Here is a 20,964-nt window from a genome sequence, read left to right as displayed (position 1 = left end):
ATTGCCACCTTGTGCACCTCTTACTGGGACTGTGTATTCCCCGTGACAGAGGCCCAAGCTCCCTGCTCCTACAGCTGGCCTGGGCAGACAGTTCAGGTAATGAAGCACTCTACTCTCAACAGGCTTAACCACCCCCTTATCCCACATCTTCCCTTGAGCTCAGGCTGTTACATACCCATCAGTGGGGTCCTCAAATATCTTCTGAAGCCCTGAGGAGAGACTGCCACTGACGTTTGGACTAGAGCTGTGCTCAGTGAAACGCCTCAGCTGCTGCTGTATCGGCGTAGGGTTGGTCATTGATTTGGTGATATCAGCAAGAATACGAGGAAGAGGTCCCAGTTTTGCCACGGTCGCCTGTAGGAAGGAATTTTCACCCTAATTGGACAACAAGCACCGCGACATCCGCCAGTTTTTTGATAACGATGCACAGAGGCGGAGGGGTGGAGGTGGAAGGAAGGAGGGTGGGTGGTTGTGTGCGGGTGTGCCAGGACCGTAATGCAGTGTTACGGAGCAGCGTAACCACGGCGACGAGATGGATGGAGGAGACGAAACGGGGTGCAGCAGACATTGAGGAAAGAAAAGGAAATAGAAAAGAAATTAGGATTGACCCCCAAAAATAAAAATCATGCTCAATAAAACAAAACTATTGCCATTCCAATGCAAAACTATCATGCAAAGCAAACTAAGTCCAGAGTGGGTGAGGTCACAGTGAAAACTACGGTATCTACTCATTAAAGGGCATTCAAAGACTACAGATTCAGCTAGTTGGGGGAACTTTCCAGGCAAAGGGTGTCATGTGGTAAAGGAAATGCATGCCAACAGACAAGGGGATGCGGCATTCAGGGGGATCATGAGAGAATCGCAAGGGTCAAGGCAGATGGGGAAAGGGAAGGTTTTCATTTCATAAGCCTTTGGCTTTTGGCATCCTACACTGACGCCATCTTCTGTAGCACCCTGTTATCAAAAATTAAGGTATTCTTCCCTACCTAAAAGTGAAAAAGAGCTGCATGAAAACATTAATGATCCTCATCCCAACATTATTACATCAGCCTGGGATTAAATGTGTAGCTTCTTGTTCAATTACATGTTAGGTCAGTGTTGGCCAGGCCTAGGATAAGAGCAGCTGACCTTCCAGCAAGGAAGGCTGCTCGTTCAGGCTCTTTCTCTTTCCCCCCCTATGGGTCACTGCTGGTTATATCATCTACAGGGCATCTTCAGGCTCTTGGGACTGCAGGAAGAAGGTGAAAGTGCTGGAGGTTCATAAGAAAGTAAAACTCCGCTACAAAGACAATGCTCTTTGCAAAGATATCCTTATTTTTCCTGTAAGCAGGTATTCAGTCAGTTTGGCTCCAGAGAAAGGTCTCTTTACAGACACTTTCGTATAGCACTTCTTCTGTGTCTGTTAAAATCTCTGAGGTGACTTCGCTCATCATTTCCCAGTCATTACCTACAGTAAAGCAGTATTGCATGTAACTTTACCCCTTAATTCTCTTTTTAGCAAACCACTATACCAGCTCCCAAGGGCCTTTTAGGATATATCCATGCATCTAACCTACAGAAAGGGCAAAGCAGATCTGCTTTGACAGTTTATCCAAGTCTGGCTCCTCCCTTTCCTCGCTGCCCAAGACATTTATGACTGTCGCATTCAGAGAGCAGCTCACAGTAACTAACACCAAGTCCAAAGATCCATTTGCAGTTCTAAAGACTGGAGCTGGGTTTCTCTTGACCTGACGCCTGACCAGCTTGGAGGGAGATGGCAGTGTTCCCTGCCCTGGTGGGTTTAGCCCAATTTGTAGAAATGGAGGATCTGGTCTTTTGAGTGCTCACTTTGCCTGTTTTCCTGAGGCTGCTGAACCGTCTGTACAGCTGACTTTGCTGCCTCCGACATTTTGAATGTACACTGTGTGCATGTATGAGGGAAATGGAAAAATAAGATCATAAATTATCATCAAACTAAGATTAACTAAGATTAATATGTACTGCCTTTTGAGTCAAGGACATTTCAATTTACTCTGATGCAACAAGCTCAGTTTTTTGTTTTCTGTTTTAAATAATGTACTGTGAGAAAATAGATGCCCAACAAATAACTATTTTGGCAAACCTTAATGCAATAAAAATATTAAGAGTGCATTGCAATTCACCTCACCTCTCCAGTTTCAAAAGAAAGAATAATATAAATGGAATATGGATAAAATAATGCACCTCTAAAAGTTGAAATATGGAACCGTTCCAAGCACTTGCAAAAAAACCATAATGACTCCCAGCTCAGCTTTTCTGGGTCTTCTCAACTACCTTTGCTATCAAGGTTTTAATGATTTTGGATCCTGCAAAGCCACATAACTAAGGAAGAGCAAACTACTGCCTTTTCTCCTTCTACAGCTAAATGGAAGCAATGCTTGCTGTCGGCGATATCTATTGCAATCAGCAGGACAGAACCTGGACAGTGCCTATGACCCCAGCACAATACATGGCAGAAAGCATCTTGCTTTTGTTACAGGATAAAACTGAGGGTGGATCCAGGTTTTTACATGGCATCCTCTTGTATACTAAAAACTAATCCAGAGACTACAGAAATGAGAACATCTCAGCAAGCTTTGGGTCAGGTCTTTAATGAGAAGAGTTCCGCCTGGCCAACACGTTACTCCATCAGAGCTGGGCAGGGTAGGGCCTGGTGTGCAGCAAAGCACCTCCATTAGCATCAGAAAGGGCACTGCAACATTTTCATTTTCTGCCCAAACACCCTCCCTTTTTTCCAGCTCACTTATGAGAAAGGACCGGCTGCTCAGGGAATTCCAGGTCTACTTTTAAGCGCTGCCCTCTCCACCACTGAACACCAGGCCTTACTTGAGGCTCTGCAAAGTGTTTGCACTACTGCTGAAGCCCAACCACTTCACATGCCCGGCTTCAGACCTTGCTCTGAAATCACGGAAAGAACAATTGTGAAATACCACTATCAAACATTCCTCTCAAAAGCTGTTGAATAAGTTCTCCCCAAAGCAGGCTTCAGCTGCTCCCTTGATGTTTCCTAGTGTTTACTGTTGCTACGATACAATCACCGGATTCACCCTCCCGGGCCTCCAGCCTGCTTTACCTTATCAAGTTGGGACACAACCTCCCATAAGAGGGAATGCAAAACTGAGAGCTCCCTGCCCAGGTCGATGTAGCCCTCAAATCCAGGCATGTTTGAGATGGTATCTGGATTAGAGATCTCCAGGAGAAAACGCTTCATTCCTCCCCACTCATGTTCCAAAAAGTCATTCATGAAGGCCATATACTCTTCCTTATTACCAAACCTGCAAGAAAGGGGAGGGGGGGAAACCCAGTCAATAACCTCCACACAAAATACCAGTACAAGTGCTTACAGACAATTACTTAAACGCTTAACTTTAGACCTGCCTTTCTGAAGATTTGGTCTGGGAGAAAAAAAAAAATAGACAATTTAAGAGATTCATTGCTTTCTTGGACTTGTTTAAAAACTAGTAATTCACTGTTCATATTATGATCAAGGGCTCAACACATCTCTCCCCCCTCCCTCCCACAGACACCCTTTCTCTTCTCCCCTTCTCTGCATCCCCTCCCCTGTAAGAGACATGCCGTGCTCTTTGTATCATTCAGCTGGGAATTTTGGAGGAAGAAAGGAGGAAAAATCACGATCCTTGGTGGGAAGAGGCTTTTTTTTTCTTTTGAAATAGCATACACACTGACATGCTAATGCATGGCTCTTCTCGGTTTTATACTGTGTCCCCTCTACTGAATTCAACACAGCCCAAATCTGCATGTGAAAAGGAGAATTTATCTAGCTCAACACTGAGGTGTCTCAAGGGGAACAGCGTTCACATATAAGTGAGAAGTTTCCTCCTTTTCTAAAGCTGACTTCAATTTGACAGAGAATCAGCTGCCTGCAAACATGACTACCAAGCAGGGCTCTCCTTGCTCCATAGTAACCTGCAGTGACTTGCACCCCTAGAGGCACAGATTTCAGTTTTATTGTCACCACCTACTTAGCAAAATTGGCGAGATTCTGAATGACTTTAGCTATAAGTGTGAGTGTGCGAGATGTCCGGTCATCAGGATACTCTTGCATGAGGCTAAAGAGGCTGGGGGACATGATAGCGGGGCACAGGAAGCGGAGGAAGAGGGAGGCACTGATCAGGCGTTCACTGATGTCCTGCTTGCCCCTGCTCAGGCACTGCTGCTTCCAAGATGCAAATACCTCCTTCAGCTCACGAGGGAATACACTGAAAAACAATAAACCAGGAAATAAAATCGCATAGGCAATGAGATGCAACAAGTTGAACTGGTGACCAATCGCCTGAAATAATTATCTATGAGAAAACATCATCAGCTCTTTTTTTCCCCCCTCCTTTTCTCTCTCTAGGCTAGGAGATGTCATTAGGCATCTATTCTTAGATCCCCATTTAATCTGGTGATGCTTAAGTAGTCTTTAAAGCATCCCTTGTTCATATATGTTAAGTGAAGCCATTTTCAGACACACTGATTTGCGAGCTAAGAACTACTTATCCATCGCTACCCTGGAGCAAACAGGGTGTTAGAATACTAAAAACAAACTGAACCGAACTGAACTCATCACCATAACTGAAATTTTTACTTTGCTTGTTAAGGTCTCTCAATATTTTCCACGTACTTCATCCTGAAGCAGAAGGGCCCTTCTTCTTTCGCTGCTACTCAGAAACCGAGATTAATAGAAATCTCTCTGCCAACGTTTCCTCCCTGTGATTTCCTGTTCAATTCTACAGATCTAAAGGGTCTGAAAGTTTTCTATAGACATCAAAACTTTCAGCTTTTTATTCCAAGTCCAAGCTAAGCTGTTATCTTCTCACTTTATTCAGCCACAGCTCAGTATGTGTTCCCCTGGCAGAGTATTTCAGCAGAAGCTCCTGTCAGGTATGGTGCGTGGGACTGGAACCCCTCAATTTGGGCACAAGTTCCACCTGCAATATGGTGTCACACGTAGGAAGGTAGTGAGGAAAGGAAACGAAGGCAGTCTCAGCAGATAGATGGGTCTATGCTATTTCCCTGTACAACTGCTGTTTTCTCATCTTCAGAGGAGGAATGGGCACCCTCTAAGCAAATGACCTAACAGGGGAGGAGGGGAGATGCCTCACCAGTAAGAATTGATAATCTTGCAGAAGGCCAGCTCACAACACATTTTCAGGTTGCTCTGATGATCTGTTAATTCACTGGATGAACATTTGCTGGGATCCACTTCACAGTTTTCATCTGACTCATACAAAGCCTTGATAAACTCCCCTGGACAAAGGGAAGAGGATGACAAACCAGGGTAGTTACATGAAAAGCCTCCTTGACACACCTTTAAATCCTGCTTATGTCTTTCCTTGGCAACTGCCTCTTCTGCTCCCTGTGTCTGCAATACAGCCTCCAGACACCAGATGTTGGGGACATGACTCCTCCCAGCTCTTTCAGAACAGAGTACTTGCTGTACCAGAGCAGGCGGCTGGTGCTCTGATGCTTCAGCCTTCCGTGCCCTCGCTGCCCCCAAAGATAGGTGCAGTAACAAGATGGCTTTGCTTGTAAACCCTGCAGACATTTCACTTATAGCCTAAAGAATAGGATTTGACTTTGTATTCAAATTGTATTATCAACTATAAAATTATCCAGAGTCTTAGAAATGAAGCTGTGCTATTTGTCTTCATAATTTCCCCAGGAAATGCACTTGACAATGCTATTTATTCTTATTATTTCTAAATTTACCATTTTTTTAAATTTTAAAAAGTGTCCACCTTGCTCTTGAATAAGAGTAATACCTGAGTGCTAGTTAGATACTGCTAATTTTCTCAACCTCTTTTATCAATACCTTACAACATTTTTATAGCCTGCATCTTTCAAAATCCTTTGCATTTCTGTCATCCTTCTCTTACGGCTTCACGACAGAAACTGGACACTTACAAAACGAGACGAAGTCTCTTTGTTTGACATATTGGAATGCCCTACTTACTAGTTTTCCTCCTATATATGCTAGCACACCAAGTGATTTTTAAACTGTTGTTGTTCACTAGGAAAAACTCTTTATTCACTGATTTAATGATTCAATGTCTTTTAAGTTCATCTCCTCAGATGATCTTGCTGGCTCTGAGCTAATGCCACAAGGCTTGTTTGCGCAAAACGGTTTTGGTTTTTTGTCTTTGTTTTTATAAAAACCCTTAAACACCTCCCAACCCCCCTCCCCAAATCTCAAGTCAGCAGTGTTCTTGCAAGCAAAGCAGGCAGCACATTTTCTTAAGCTTTTTTTTTTTGTTGGGGTCCAAAAAATTTCTGCTGAGGGCATCTAGATCACTTATTTGCAAAACTCTCGGCACCACTTCTGTTGAGCCAATTATCTTTTAACTGTTGTTTACTGGATAATATTTTTTTTTTCCTTAAACACATTTGAAACTTATTCTTCGTGGTCCACAAGACCCTGCCTTAATCATATATTAAGATGCTCTTACAGATGTATTAAATAGCTAACACCAAGCATAATGTTGTTAATCCTTTCAAAGAACATGGCATCTGAGCAAAATGACATTTAAAACTTGACAAAGAATTAGACGTGTATATTGTCAGGAGCAACCTTGCCCTGAGCTACAGACAAGCTGGATGACCTTAGGGGGATTTTCCATCTCTCATGTCTATGATTTACAATCTTATCACTCAGCTCTAAATGATGTATTAGAAGTCATTAATTTTAAAATATTTTTATGTAATTACTGCACATTAAGGGGCTTACAGTCAAATGTGATATACTGGTCCCACAGCTGATAGTTAATTCTGCTGAAAAGCATAGCACAAAGTAACATGCTGCTCATTTCTCCATACCAGGCGAGAGCCTAGGACTGTGACTTATGCTCAGTAGTTCCACCCATGAGAATAAGACTACCAGAACCGGCTCATTACACTTAAGAAATGCCCAAAATGCTTATAATCACAGACCTGACTATACTGACCCTTGGAGCACTAATTTAGCCAACTATCTCCTTGATGACTTGCCAGCGTCTGGGATTGCTGAGAACAAGCGAGTTGCTGGGAAAGCAAGCTGCTTTTTTTTTTTTTTTTTTCTTTTTTTTTTGTGAAAGGATGTGGTGTGGGACTTGGCTTTGGCCTGGTCTTGTTTCTCTTGTATCAATTTCCAAAGCTTTCTTCATCCAAGAAACAACAGGGGGATGGGTGGCTCATTGTGCAATCGTGGATAACAAAGACTGTGTGGAGTTGGCAAAAGCTAACTGTAGCAAGGCTGTGAGTTTCTTCGGAAGAGAGCATGCATGTTTTTGGTCCTCTTTATTGCAATATTAGTTGCGTGGACAGTAATTCCCAATGCAGCAGCTTATGACTAGACCAGAACCTTTTGATGGAGAGGTGACAATAATACAATTATCAGAATCCACTCTGGCACATAACTGTGGACATTAAGACCCCGCGGGGGGAATGGAGTAGGACATCACAGGTCGGCCAGGAAGTTTTAATGAGGTGGTGAATAAAGAGCATTTTGGATAAACACAGGCAGGAGGCTCCCTCGACAGTCTGCATCTTGATCTCCTGCCCTGTGCTGCTCAATAGCCCTGCAGCCTCAGTCCCCCCAGCCATGTTTGTCTAAGGATTTTTGTTGGGGCATGGTACCAGTTTAAAAGGTTAACACAAATGTTTATGAATTAATTGCTCATGGCAAAGATAAGGGCTGAGCAAGACCAAGGGTCGCTCTGGAATGTGCCAGCATTACTAATAGTTGCAGCTGAAGCATCTGGAAATGAATTTTCTTGTACTACCTGCAGTCAACCCAGGCACTAGGGTGGGCATCTCACGCTTACACTTGTTAACACCATAGCTAACATTTGCCATTAACTACAACGGCAAGAGAAAGAGACTGACTGGAGATACCCCAGCAATATGCACTCGTGGGTGAGAACTTTGGTTGTGAACCAGATACCCCTGAGTATATCTAACGCCCTAGGGTGGTGGCACTTCAGCCTAAAGTGAGTGCAGAAGCTTCTTTAGCATAAAAGTAGATTAGTGAAATATATGCTTCACATTCATAACCCTTTCTGAAATCTCCACCTAATTGTATTGCACATGATACCAGATTCACTCCTGGCACCACAACACAAGGTATTTGTCTCAATTTCTGCTGTTAAACTATGTGTCAAAATCCCTTTTTTAAGCCTGTTCGTATACCAGATGGAACAATCAACGTTGCCCACAAATAAACTGCAGTATTATACCTCTTCATCACAACTAGAGACACAAAAGACAGTTACCCAGAAAAACATAACGTGGTGATACAAACTTTAAGAGGGACTCAGCTATATCAAATCAAGTTTGCCTTGCCTTGGGTGCTACTCCTGCAGGCACCAAAGAGCATCTTCCTCTGTGTGGAGGATGCGCATCAAGAGTAAGACAGCATGTATTTTGCTATCTGAATACTAGGCACCTGGGCTCAGTGCTGAGGCAGTTCCTTCCCATCCCACATTCCTAGGTGCACGAGGCTTCAGTCACGTTGCAGACAGTTCAGGGTTAGCCCTTGCAATGAAAACAGGTGACATACAGGCACTTTCTTACCTAGTGCATCGTGAAGATACTTCTGCCCTACCAACTTTAGGTATTCCTCAATAGCTTTGGTAGCAAGTGTGTTCTCCCTGAAGATCAAGACATCGTGTTCCCCACAACGATCTACCTCAGACATCACCAAATCCGTTAAGAAGTCCTGAAGAAAAAGGTCAAATGGCAAGAGGTTATTTTAACCAGACTCAGTCATGCCAGGCTAACGGCAGAAGCCAAGAAGGAAGGATAAACAGAGGAGCCAGAGGATTACTGAAATCATTGCTCAGCTTGGGACAAGGGGTGCAGATGCTGCATGTAGTACGGGCTAAGGAGCTAGGGCTCCTCTTGGGTTTATTATACTTATAAAATGATATAGGTCACAAATTATAAAGGGAGAAGCAAAAGTCTCTAAAAGAAAACCTTTACAGCCAAGCTTGTGTTTCAGTTTAGATCCTGAACAGAACCTCTCACCGGTTTGTTTATCAGTGGCTTTGTCTGCTGAAAGAAACTGTGATATTATATTTATCTTTTAATACTGAATATTGCATACAAACTTGGATTTAAAAATCCAAAATGGAAGTTAGGCACAAGCTCTTACAGCTTGGTGAAATTTAAATAAGGAGAATGGCTTATATAAATTAAATTGACAAACCAAAAGTGGTTCAGGATTTGGGAAGAAAGTTAACATACTTGCTGTGGATCTATATGGCTTAACTTGAACTGTATTCAAATGCCCAGGCAGGAACTATCAGCAAGTCTTGATACAGTGAATAACCTCTTGATATAGGGTCTAATTCTACAGTAATACTTATTTCCTGAAGTGATAACTTTATGTGAGTCAAGGACACTCGGCATTTCACAAGAAAAACTCAGTATTTTGCAAGATCCAATTTCAGCCACCATAAAGTTCTCCAGGAAAGGAAGCATACTACTTTTTTTTTTTAACTGTTCAAAAAAAAAAAAAAAAAAAAAACAACCCCAAAACAAAACACCACCCTGAATAGGGCTGAGCAATAACTGTGACTTGCTGATTATGCTGCAAACAGCAGCATCCTCCAAACAGTTCGAAGACTGCTGTAGTAAGGTTTCATAACCCTATTGACTACAGAAGCCACAATGCACTGCTAGCATGAGTGTAAAATACATGGAACAAATTATATGTGATAAATACAGATCAAAAACACATTTAGTACTCTTGGTTTTCCGTCCATTATTGCTGTTTCTTTTCAGCAAAATCTGAGAGAATTATTTTCACCTGGTGCAAACACCCAGCTGCATCACCACCAACAGAGCGTGAACTGGAAACGTACCCTCTTGGCAGCTCTAGGTTATGGCAGCCTAAGCTGCTCAATGCTTCCAGTAAACAGAGGTTCAAATGTTCAGGCACTAGGAAGGCAAACTCGTAACAATAATTTATCTACCTGTTGCAGCTAGCACTGCAGGAATTCAGAGCCTGCTTTCCAGCAGGATTTCAACACAACAGGAGCTATCCCAGCTACCAGCTTCTCTGGATCAGACAACTTGCTAAGGAATGAGTTCCTATCACACACCGTCTCAGAGCACCAGTCTTTCAGAGACGTATGTCAAGGGGAGAACAGTAGAGAGTAGCATACGGTTATGCAAACATAAAAGGATCTTTTGGGAGCAGTTAAATTAAGCTGTCCCTTGGATGTCCCCGTTGCTTACGGCCGTCCTTCCACATCTCCAACCCTCTAACTTGTGTTTGGTTGTGCTTAACTTGCTCTAGCCGGCATTACTGGAAGATGCTGGCTACAGCTTGGTACTACTCACACACCCACTTGGCAGGCAGCATCCGGATAAATCAATGCTTGTTAATGCTTCTCAGAATTTCCCAAGACCTACAGGATATTCTCCTAAAATCTATTTGAAGAAACCAAGGCTTGCTCCAATTGCTGCCTCGCAGAGAACCATCAGCGTGCACCCAGAAGTCCTAATAACATCCTTGGGGCAGGTGGGATCACCATTAACTGAGTATAGATTCTCCAAATGGCTGTTCAAACACTGACCAAATCAATGTTAGCATTGATTAGCTGACTTAACACTGAATCATCAATGGCACCCTGCTGCTCATTGTATCAGAGACCTATTTATAGAAGCAATTCTCCTGTTTACTAGTCTCTTGCTTACTTATTTCTTATCCTGTATCATGATTTTAGAAATACAGAAAAGGCTCCTGAACACTCAAGTGCAGGCCCTAACTTTTCAGAGTAACATGAAGTTATATAGTCCTCCCGCTTATACTTTGTACACAGCATCTTTAATCTTTTTATCAGCGCTTAATCATTGTTGGTATCGTGCCTATCTACACACCTTCCTGGGAGATGCAATTGCCCAAGTCTTTTCAAATGCTTTTGAGACACTTTTCTCAGCCTTACCTCATCAGGCACTTTCTGCTGTTGCTTATGGTCATGCCAGCCCAGGCTTCCTACTTTCTAGCTGAAAAGATATCACCTATCAGCAGTGAGACAGAGCTGTTTTGACAGGAGCTGCCTGTTCTTACCTTAGCTCTCCCAGTGCTCTGAAGAATGTGCACCAAAGCACAAGCCATCTCTTCCTTATTCCTTACGCTGATCACAGGTTCCAGCACAGAGCACAGCATAGTGTAGTTGCTGGTAACAAACTCTGCAAATTCTTTGTATTGCTCCATGGGCAAGATGGTGATGGTCTGATAACGGGACTTTATCCGAATGGAAGGTCCCCCTGATTTCCCTTTGTTGGGTGTAGGTGTGCTAACTGGGTACCATTTTTCCACAAACTGGCGACCGGTTACACTGGCCATGGGAATGTTGACCAGGCCTACGTAATTGTTCTTGTCCTTTTTCTTCTTCTTCTCCACATCCTTGTAGATGTGAACTGTGATGCTGTGAAGAGGTGGGAGACCGTAGAACTCAAAGTGCTCTCCCCAGAAAATGTTATCTGCTTTTGTTTTGCTGGTGGTGCGGGCAAAGAGAGTGTCATCAAGGCACAGCTCACAGAAGTATTTCTTCTTGGGGGCCAGGTCCTTTGCCTCAATGATCCAGAGACGGAGCACATTTTCAGCTCGACGGCAGTTGTCCTGTGCAGAAGAAAGAGCTCAGCTTTGATTCAGAATCCCTAAAAATTGAACATTTTGTCTTCTAAAGCAGCAGCAAAGGGCTGCCTTTGGTGTCCAAGGCAGGGACAGAATCAGAATTCAGAATCAGATTCTCTGATCTTCAGAATCGATCTCTAGAAAATTGGACGTTTTCTAAAGTAGAGGCAAAGGGCTGTCTTTTGTATGTCAAAGGTGGGGACTAGAATATTTTTCTCTCCAAAAAGCTATATTTGAAATGGGTTAGAAAACAAACACTCTGCACAGGAGCCACTCAAAAGCCGCTAGACTGGCCTAACACACTGCATTGTTTACTCTTGTGAATAACTCCAAGAGCACTATTAGCCTGTCCCTCAAAGGTGGTATGCCAACTATGGATGTGACTTATCAGGTATTTCCAGCTGATCAATAACTTGACTCCCCTTCTCACTTTGGCTCAAATTTCTTTTGTTTTTTTTTCCCCAAACTGTGCCTCCACAGTAAAACATGAAACCTATGAAGCCATGTCCCATCCTTCTGAGGTGCATGGTATCAGAAAGATGTCTGAAACATCATAAGCAGGCACTGGGGCAGGGATCAGGAAGCATGCCGACATGTATTTATTCATTAAAGGTTTGACCTACTGCACTCACTAGAATAGTACACAGCAGCTTTTGATACACTGATGAGCGGACTTCTCCCCAGACTAAATTAATTGAGTATGCATCTGTGGGAAGCCCTGGTACACTGGCCTAAAATCCAATCATACCACCTCCATTCCCCTGGTAATCTTATTTCCGCAGTTCCTATTACCTTATTCGGCTGCACTGTTCTGCGTAGGTTTTCCATCCACTTGTCCCTCTCTGCTGCAGAGGAACAACTGAAGCATTTACTGCCACTGGAGTAGGTTACCTGGAACATATAAGCAACAAGCTGAGTTCAGGCAAGCCTAGGAGACACGTAAGAGGCTGCAAAAAGCAAGGAAGAAGATAAGCAATGCTTGAGCAACAAAGTAAATATGAAAAAGGCAGGAAAACAATATGGAAGCCTAGAAGGCAGAGAGATTAAAAGGCCCACAAAATGTAGAGAGGAAAAAAAAAAGTCAGTTCAAATTAATATAAAACTAAAGAAACATATGAGGAGCACCAGAGGCTCCTCTTAAATACTTTTAAACAAGGCTTTAATCAACTAGTTAATTTATTTTTTTTAAAAGACTTGTTAATTGATCCATAGTTATTAAATGCTTGCAGTTTTCCCTGTTAAGTCCCAGAGGCAGATGATTTGGTCACTAACAGCATAAAGACAGACAGAAGTAACAATGTATTAAAATAAGGCAAAACACACTGGAAATGGTGTCTTCAGTAAACACAAAATATTTCCAAGGGTCCATATATACAGCAACAGTCTAAAACAAACCGAAGGAGTTGTGCTCTGATCCGGCCCTGACACTCGATGCCATACACAACTCTGCTTTCACGCAGGAGGGAACCACTTTGGTTTTTTTCACTTTTACGTGGCCTGACAAGCTTCATTTACTGTTTCCATTCATTTGTGCACACAATTAAAAAGCAGTTTGAGGCAACAGCCTCAGCGCTAAGTTGTTGCCAGTTTTTTCACTCAACTCCCCAAACTTAAGCAAGCTGGAAAGTGCTTCCAACCAGAAGAACGAGACTGAAGTGAACAGGAGCAGTTCCTGGATACATCCCGTGGGAGAAGGGCCCGATATGCTGGTTTTCTGGCAGAGCAGTTTTCCAGGTTGTCAACAGATCTTTGTTCCAGAAGTTTAGACACATCTGACTAATCCTGCCGAAGACAGACTGTCACCCACCCCTGCCACGACAGATTACGATGGCCTTAGATGCATCCAAATAGCACACATGAATACGCTGTTGGTCCTGCAAGGTAAGGACTCTGCTCACACAACAGCCTGTTTCTGAAGCAAAGCTAGGAGCCATGTAGTGCTGTGCTGCAGCCTGTGCTGAAACAGCAAGAGGATCTTTGCATCCTGCTCCATGGTGCAACGGACATGTCCGCAGTTACTGAAGCTTCTCCTTTAGCAACTGGAGAACGGGCCGAGCTAATGGAAGGGGGCTCTGACTGGAAATCACATTTCTCAGTTACGGTATATTTTCTAAATTTAATTTTGGGTGAATTCGGAGAGGATGAATACACAGCTTATGAACAATAGTATGTTTCAACCATACATTTGCATGCAACCTACAAATGCCTAGATATTTATCAAATTAAAGAGATTTTTCAATTAAAAGATGCTGTAACTGAAAAAGATTTCTCTCCATTGAGTGATTGATGCCATTAGCCTCAAGGACTTTAAAATCGCATGCTGGTTAGACAGCCCCCACCCAAACCTCAGGATAGCAGCAGCTGCTGATCTGTTCTCCAATTACAAAGTCACAGAACAGCGTACTGCAAGGGTTCAGACCGACTGACAGCATATAATTGGTTGCGTGTTTGGAGAGCGTTCTTTACCTCAAAGCAGAAGTCTTGTCCAAGGATACTGCTGTGAAGTGGTTTGACAAAGACTTTTTCTTCTGACCCAAGATCCAGGGCCTCCACGGCGCTGCCTGGGCTCAGTAAAGACTCATGGGAACGGGACTCTTTCAGCTTTGGCAATCCACGTGACCTGTAGGAGAACAAGGGGGAAAGGAAACATTATTTTTCTCACAATTACCAAAAGAGTTGGCAAGATCCCAGAGAAAGCTGCAACTTGTTGGTGTTTATTCAGAACAACTTCTACAATTAGTCTGTAAACCTTATGAAAATAACATTAGGCCAGTAATCCCAGACTCCTAAAGAAATACCCAGCTACAGAAGCCTAAGAAATCCATTCCCACTGACGTAGAAATTGTAGCTGCTGAGCAATCAGTGAAAGAACAACAGCAAAACAAAAAGTTCAGAACTTAACTGCTGAAATTTAAGGAAAACCCATAGATAGGTTTGGATGTATTACTGAAAATATTTACTACTATCTAGATTACTAGATAAATGTTATGTATTAACAGCAAAAAGCACACCAATCTCTAAATCTCTAAAGCAATGCAGAATGATAGCTACTCTCATTAGAGCAGACGACCCTCCCGCAGTACACTTGATTTTTCTCAATATACAAAGCTTTTACACTAAAGTAAAATATGCAAATGCTCAAGTCAGTCACCTACATTTAAATTTTGCATTTTCTTCTTCAGCTGCTTCTTCCAGTTTTAACGGTTTCCAATTTTTTTGATACCTCCATTCTCTTTTAACTTCCCCTCGCTAACACATACTGTTTCTCTTTTTCAGTTTACTGTCCTGTAAATCCCTGAGCTCTACCAGAGCTGGCACCTCCCAAATTCACAGTACCTTTTTATCAAGGCAGTCTTCTCTCTGCCCCCACCAGTTCTTGAATACTTCTCAAAGACATATCCCTCCCTTCACTATGCCGTAGCTTTTTGCAACCAACAGCAGCATTATAAAATGTGCTCTAACACTTTCTGTATTCTCCCAATTCGATTTAATGCAACATTCGTGCATAGTAGGGAGCTCTGCTGTCAAACAGCACTGTAAAATGTGCTCCATTTATAGGTGACAGTGGCTTCACCTGTGCTCCTTCTGACTCCAAACTGACACCTGGACTATAAGCTTCTGCAATAAAGTCATACAATACTTTACACACAACTAGCATTTCTGCTTCAAAAGGTAAACACTACACGCACGTACATTTTTCCTCTAGCTGGAACTCAGTCAAAGCCTTCACAGATGACCAACAAGGAGGAAGAGCACAGAGTCCCAGCTTAGCAGAAAAGGAGCTGTTTACCTAGCAGGTCTAGATTTTGTTAAGATATTGAAGCTTGTGCTGGTCCCTATGTCTGTTCAGTGATCCATGAAAGTGTGTCCATAAATATGGCTCCACATCCAGCAAGTGTGACTGAGCACAAAGAACAGATGTGAAAATAGAAAGGCATCAGTTGTCTACACATTATGCAGAGAAAAGCAATGCTCTGAAATGATGCGTTCTCACCTGTGTTTGTCCTCACAGCATTTTCTCTTTTATTCAATTCCCAGTATCAAGGCTCAGTATCAAATGGAAAATGTTTAAAAAATGTATTTACGGAGGAGTGAAAAGCACAGCTACCTCTAACAGTTTCCTTAATTTTGAAAAATAAGTAGTTATTATACACTTCCCTCACATATCTTATACAAAAAAATCCTCATATTTTGTAACCTTAGCAAAATCAAATTCCTCCTACCCTTGAGCAATTCTATGGGGAAACAGGAGAAAACCCAAACATTTGGAAAAGGTGTCTTCAGTACTTCTAAGGCTGCTTAACAAAAACTTGGGTATCACGAAGGATCCATGTAAAGCAACAAGCAGAGTTCATCCGACTGCTCTTTTGTACAAAATCAAATGCTGAAGGTATTCTAGCAGATTCATGTACGATAAGATTTATTAAACAGTAAGGGAGAACTTTGTTCCCATTTAATATATTGAATGACCTAAGTGCAGGCAGCCAAACCCTTTCATCAGAGGGATATTACAAAGACACTGATTTCAAATGCAAAACAGCAGCACTGGTACAAATGCGTTGGCTGCACTGTGCATGCTTTGTTATAACAGGTTACAGCAGCAGCTGTACCAACACAAACCTAAAACCTCAGCCATGTATAATTGAACACTTGCTGCAGTTAAGGTAGGGCAAGTCTAAAATAAACACACCACAATACACCACTTTAATATCATCTCTGCAAAATCCTCTCTAATTTCTCCTCTCAAGAAAGCACTGCTGAGGTCACTTGGCTTCTGTCCCTATCCCAAACTCTCAGCAATTCCAGTCCTAACAAAGTACTTCGGTGCATGATGCAGGGGAGCTGGCTGAGAGCCTGCAGCCAACTCCCGCCTTAGCTCCTTGTCAGAGAAGGAAAGCACGGAGTGGTCACAAAGAGGGGGAAGAGGAGGGAAAGAAAAATAATTACCAAAGAAAGGAGAAAGAAAAAGAGATTTTACAAATCCCAGTTAAGCGGAGGCTGCACTTGGAGTAAGACAAACCAAGCACACCTACATGAAACAATTGTACAGCCACTTAGCAGTGCATCCCCAAATCATAGCGGTGCCACATGTCACAGCCCTTCCTTTCAAACTTCGTTCTCTGGGCTACATCTCGGACAATAAATCCTGCTGGAAGAGGAAAACAGGCATAAAAATCCAGGAGGAGTTCTTCCTCAAGCCTTAGGTTACAAATTTCAGACGAGCATCATGCCAGGCAGATACGCTGGGCCAAGCAGAAAAGTCACGGCCGCACCGGTAAAGAAATCTTTCTCCTCGTCAGCTGTGCTCCCACCCGGCCCCATGGGTGACACGAAGAGGCTCCCGGGTGCGCGTTGCCATGGTGCGGCCTCCTGTAAGGAGATTAGGGGGGGCCGGCAGCCGGGAGAGGCAGCAGGCACAGGGACGCTGCTCCGCAGACGTAGCAAAGGTGACCTTTCCAGAAAGAAAGAAGTCCCTCCTCTTCCTTCCCTACAACGAGTTTAATGAGACCCGGACAGTTAAAGATGGCGGGAGAGAGTAAAGCATCTTCCAAGAATGCCTCTGACCAGCCTTTGAGGACAGGGTGGGAGCAAAGGCAGGTACACACAGAAATTGTACTCCATGCCTCCGCATCCCATCTTGCGAGTTAAATCTTTTAGTAGCATCTATTCTGCTTCATTGCTCTTCTAACTAGTTTGCTTTGAACATTTTGTTTTGTTGCAGATCAGCTAGAGCATGGTTAGTTTTGTTCACTTGGGGTCCTGGGGCAGAGGAACGCCTATCTGTTCGAGCAATCCCTTGAAGTTACCATATTTAAAACAGCTCAATAAAATGATTAAGTGGCTTAGAATTGGCACTTTATCTTCCATAAACACCACAGCAATGTCGTAAAGTTGTTGGTTAGATGCAACCACACACATTTACAAACTCAAGTACGTGCATATGTAAGCACCATGGTATATATTTCATCTATTGATAGATCTGCAAAGCACATCATTGACTTGTGCCTAAATCAGCAGCATCCCAATCAATATAGGCCATAATTATATGGCAATAATAGTTCTCTGCTGCTGTAAAGCCTCATTTGATATTCTGAAGCTGTAAGTAACAATGAAGGAAAATTGCTCACTGACTTCCCTTTTGCACAGAGGCACAGTTAACAAAGCGATGCCACTAACTTACTTCCCAATGTCCAGCAAAGGGGCTGGATTAACAGGGTCTTTCCTGTATTAGGTAGGAAGCTACTGGTAAAATGAGTGTTGCTCACAGTCTCTGTTAAGAGAGAGGTAATCCCAGAGAAGCAGATTACTGTAAACAGGAAGATCGCACATGCAAAGGGTGGGGGAAGGGTTGTTTGTACAAATCTGTTTCTGTTAAACAGCTCCATTAACAACACAAATCCTGTTTTAAATTACAATTAACCTCCAATGATCAGCTTTTTTTTTTCCCTGTGCTGCTTTTTCTATCTACTTCTGCACACAACAAAAAAAATTGCAAAGGACAAAATATGAGTTCAGAGCAAATAGTGACCAACAGCATCGAACAATTCTCACATAGGTATTCTCCATAATTTCTTTCCAACAGGAAAAGCAGGTGGAGGAGGAGCATGTCAGGGAACATTTTAAACTTCTCGCCTCTTTTCACATGTTTTGGAGTACTGGTCTTCAGAGCTGCATAATTTCCTTCTAAATCAGAGCCCAGCCAATGCCCCAAACCACTGACCTGGCAGCAGCATGCGACTGCTACCGAAAAAGATCTCTTCAACAACACTATCTTGCTGGCCCAACCCCAAGCTGACCCTCTCTCCTTGCACACCATAATTCAGTAATTTTCCACCACAGGAACATCTCGGTTGTCAGCCGGGAACTAGAAAACTCTGGCTTTCAGTGGCCGCCCATGGCACACAGCAGCCTATTAGCCGACTTCTATTATATTCTACTGTCTCTAAGGCACGTAGGATAAAGGGTTAAAATCCTAATTGCTCTGGTTATGAAGCTCTCCTGCTGATTTTGACCTATTTAAAAGCCAACCTACAAAGCACAAAAGACTTTCAATTACTGAACTTACCAGGGAGAGCACTATATTGCTTGGAAAACAAGCCTGTGGACATCAATAATCCAAAAGAGAAAAAAAAAAAAAAGTATAGAAATGAACTATCAAGGAACAGAATCCCATAATCTGTTTCCTTTACCAAACTGATGTGAAGGCAAAGAATTCTGAAAAGCGTTTTTTGTTCAGCCCGAGCACCTGGCTAAAGCCATGTTTCCACTGGTCTTACGTGAAACCGTACGTCCGCATGCTTCAAATAATTCCAGCACAATACCCGTGTGTTTAGAGACACTCCCCAAGATCAGAAAGTTGAATTCAATACTTAGCCACTCGCAAAGTCACAGCAGAGAGCTTGGACTGTACTGCAGTGAACTTTCTGCTAAGCGCTGCTATTCGAAATCCCAGCCCTGCTGAACTGGACCCTAACGTCGGCAACATCATCTGCAATACAGGTGCGCTCTACCAGTGCTGCAGCATCAGGTTTCCCCGTGCAAGCGTTCATTTTGTAGGCACCACACCCCGCTTCGTGTTCCAACTGCCAATTAGCAGAACATCCTATTACTTGGTCAACAATTCTACAAGTCTAACCAGTTTCATTATTAATATTTTTTTTAAAATCAGAAACTTAGGGTACCTTATTTAGATGCAAGTTCTACTCAGCTGCAATTAAACGCTGGCTTTTTCTGAGCATATTGCTTTAGCCTTCCATTGAGATTCTGGTCTTTTCTTGCAAGGCCCTACCCAAAGCCTCATTGTTTGAATCCTGGCTTTGCGAAGCCCTTCCCTGCCTGCCTGCCCTCCCTACAGATCACAGCTTGTCTAACAGACACCTCATACGGTGCAGCCAAACAAGCTGCTGAATTTCACAGTGGTAGCGTTCTCCTCACTCTACTGTAACCGTGGTCTCTGCTATCAACATTTCAAATTCTTTTGTTTTGCTGGACCAGAGATGCTTAACCGATTCAGTTTCATTTCACCGCTAAGTCATTTATAGGGGAATGCTATGCGGAGGAGCCCGGGGTTTACAGAAAAGCATCAGCCATTAAGAAGTATGTTTTTATAAAGGGGTCAAGTGAGCTTGCAGGTGGGACAGAGCAGTCTAGCACCAAGGTGAAGGTTTCCGACAATACGCTTAACATTGAGATCTTGTTCAGTTTTCACTCAAAAACAAACAACTGCATGAGGATTGAAAAAACTGGCTGAAAGAAGTATGTTCACCAAAACAGGAGTGAGACATCTCTCCGGAAACAAACCGCTCCTCCCCTTTCCCCATACTCCAGTATGCAGATAGAAACACATACGCTGAATGAATACAAGCTCTGAGTGAGTCAAGCCTTAATAATGCATTGTGTAACACAGATTTTTATCCTTACATCTAAATCAGGACAAAAATCACCCACCTTTTTTTGAAAACCAGCATTAAATTAGAATGAACGAATACAAAAAACACGGCTAGATTTGCTTCTATTATTTATACGATCCGTGCTATTTTCATACTGTAAAGAAACCAGGAGGGAGGAGCAAGAACTTACCGAAAGTAGAAAAAGCTGTCGTTTGAGCAGCGATACCGTTTCACCATGAACCCCAGAGCCATGGCTACCCACTTCCCTGCAACCTGCCGGAGCCCATTCTGAGCAAGCACACAACGGATGCTGCGCTCGTCTACGACTATCTGATAATGCCATAAAATGACTTTTAGTAAAGCAGGAGGATTCCCACGTGGCAGTAAATCCCAACAGGGCAAAACCCTCCCAGCTGTCCGCAGAGCTTTATTGCAGTCGCTGAGACCATATGCAGCCAGTCTCAACCATCTTCGCTCCCTCACCATAAACAAAACTGAGGCGAGAACTGTCAGTCCATTTGGAAATACTCTCAAATTCCTGGCCGCAAACTGAAAATATTAATTTGGTCTCTCCTTTCAAATGTAATTTTCCTTAAGTCTTTTCTCATGCTTTTTTACATGCTTTATGTATTACTGACACTGAGAAAATGTTAGAGACAAATGTGTGGGTTGAAGAGCTCAAAGAATGCAGTGGGAAACAGGCTAGAAAAGCTGTGAAAGACGATATGGTAACATGGTGCCAGATAGCCTCATGGTGAGAGCTGTTGATAACCCGGAAAGATGCTGTCCTGGCCACACCTCTGAAGAGCTTCATTCACATCTGGCGTGTGTCACAACCGAGCAGAGTCTAAGCGTTCTCACATTAGTGCCGTGTGAAGACAAACCATGAGTTTTCAAGTAAAACAGACCGCCCAGCAAACAACCTGAACC

General features: G+C 43.0%; 1 protein-coding gene across 2 annotated transcripts in view; it reads right to left on the bottom strand.

The window, feature by feature from the left end:
- RASAL2 (RAS protein activator like 2) overlaps positions 1-20,964 on the bottom strand; it is a 128,960-nt gene that overhangs the window by 17,823 nt on the left and 90,173 nt on the right. The window contains exons 6-13 of one of the 2 annotated variants that reach the window (XM_050900562.1): positions 14,111-14,264; positions 12,437-12,535; positions 11,075-11,629; positions 8,572-8,716; positions 5,127-5,271; positions 4,002-4,238; positions 3,092-3,293; positions 176-375 (exon numbers count right to left, since the gene is read on the bottom strand). In XM_050900562.1, the coding sequence (XP_050756519.1) occupies positions 176-375; positions 3,092-3,293; positions 4,002-4,238; positions 5,127-5,271; positions 8,572-8,716; positions 11,075-11,629; positions 12,437-12,535; positions 14,111-14,264 (1,737 nt within the window). The remainder of the gene's footprint in view (positions 1-175; positions 376-3,091; positions 3,294-4,001; positions 4,239-5,126; positions 5,272-8,571; positions 8,717-11,074; positions 11,630-12,436; positions 12,536-14,110; positions 14,265-20,964) is intronic. The other variant, XM_050900563.1, reaches the window with a different exon arrangement.

This window comes from Gymnogyps californianus, chromosome 8, assembly GCF_018139145.2.
Source record: "Gymnogyps californianus isolate 813 chromosome 8, ASM1813914v2, whole genome shotgun sequence".
NCBI classification, from domain to species: domain Eukaryota; kingdom Metazoa; phylum Chordata; class Aves; order Accipitriformes; family Cathartidae; genus Gymnogyps; species Gymnogyps californianus.
Note: the sequence above shows the minus strand (reverse complement) of the source record. Positions and strands in the feature narration are given on the sequence as shown.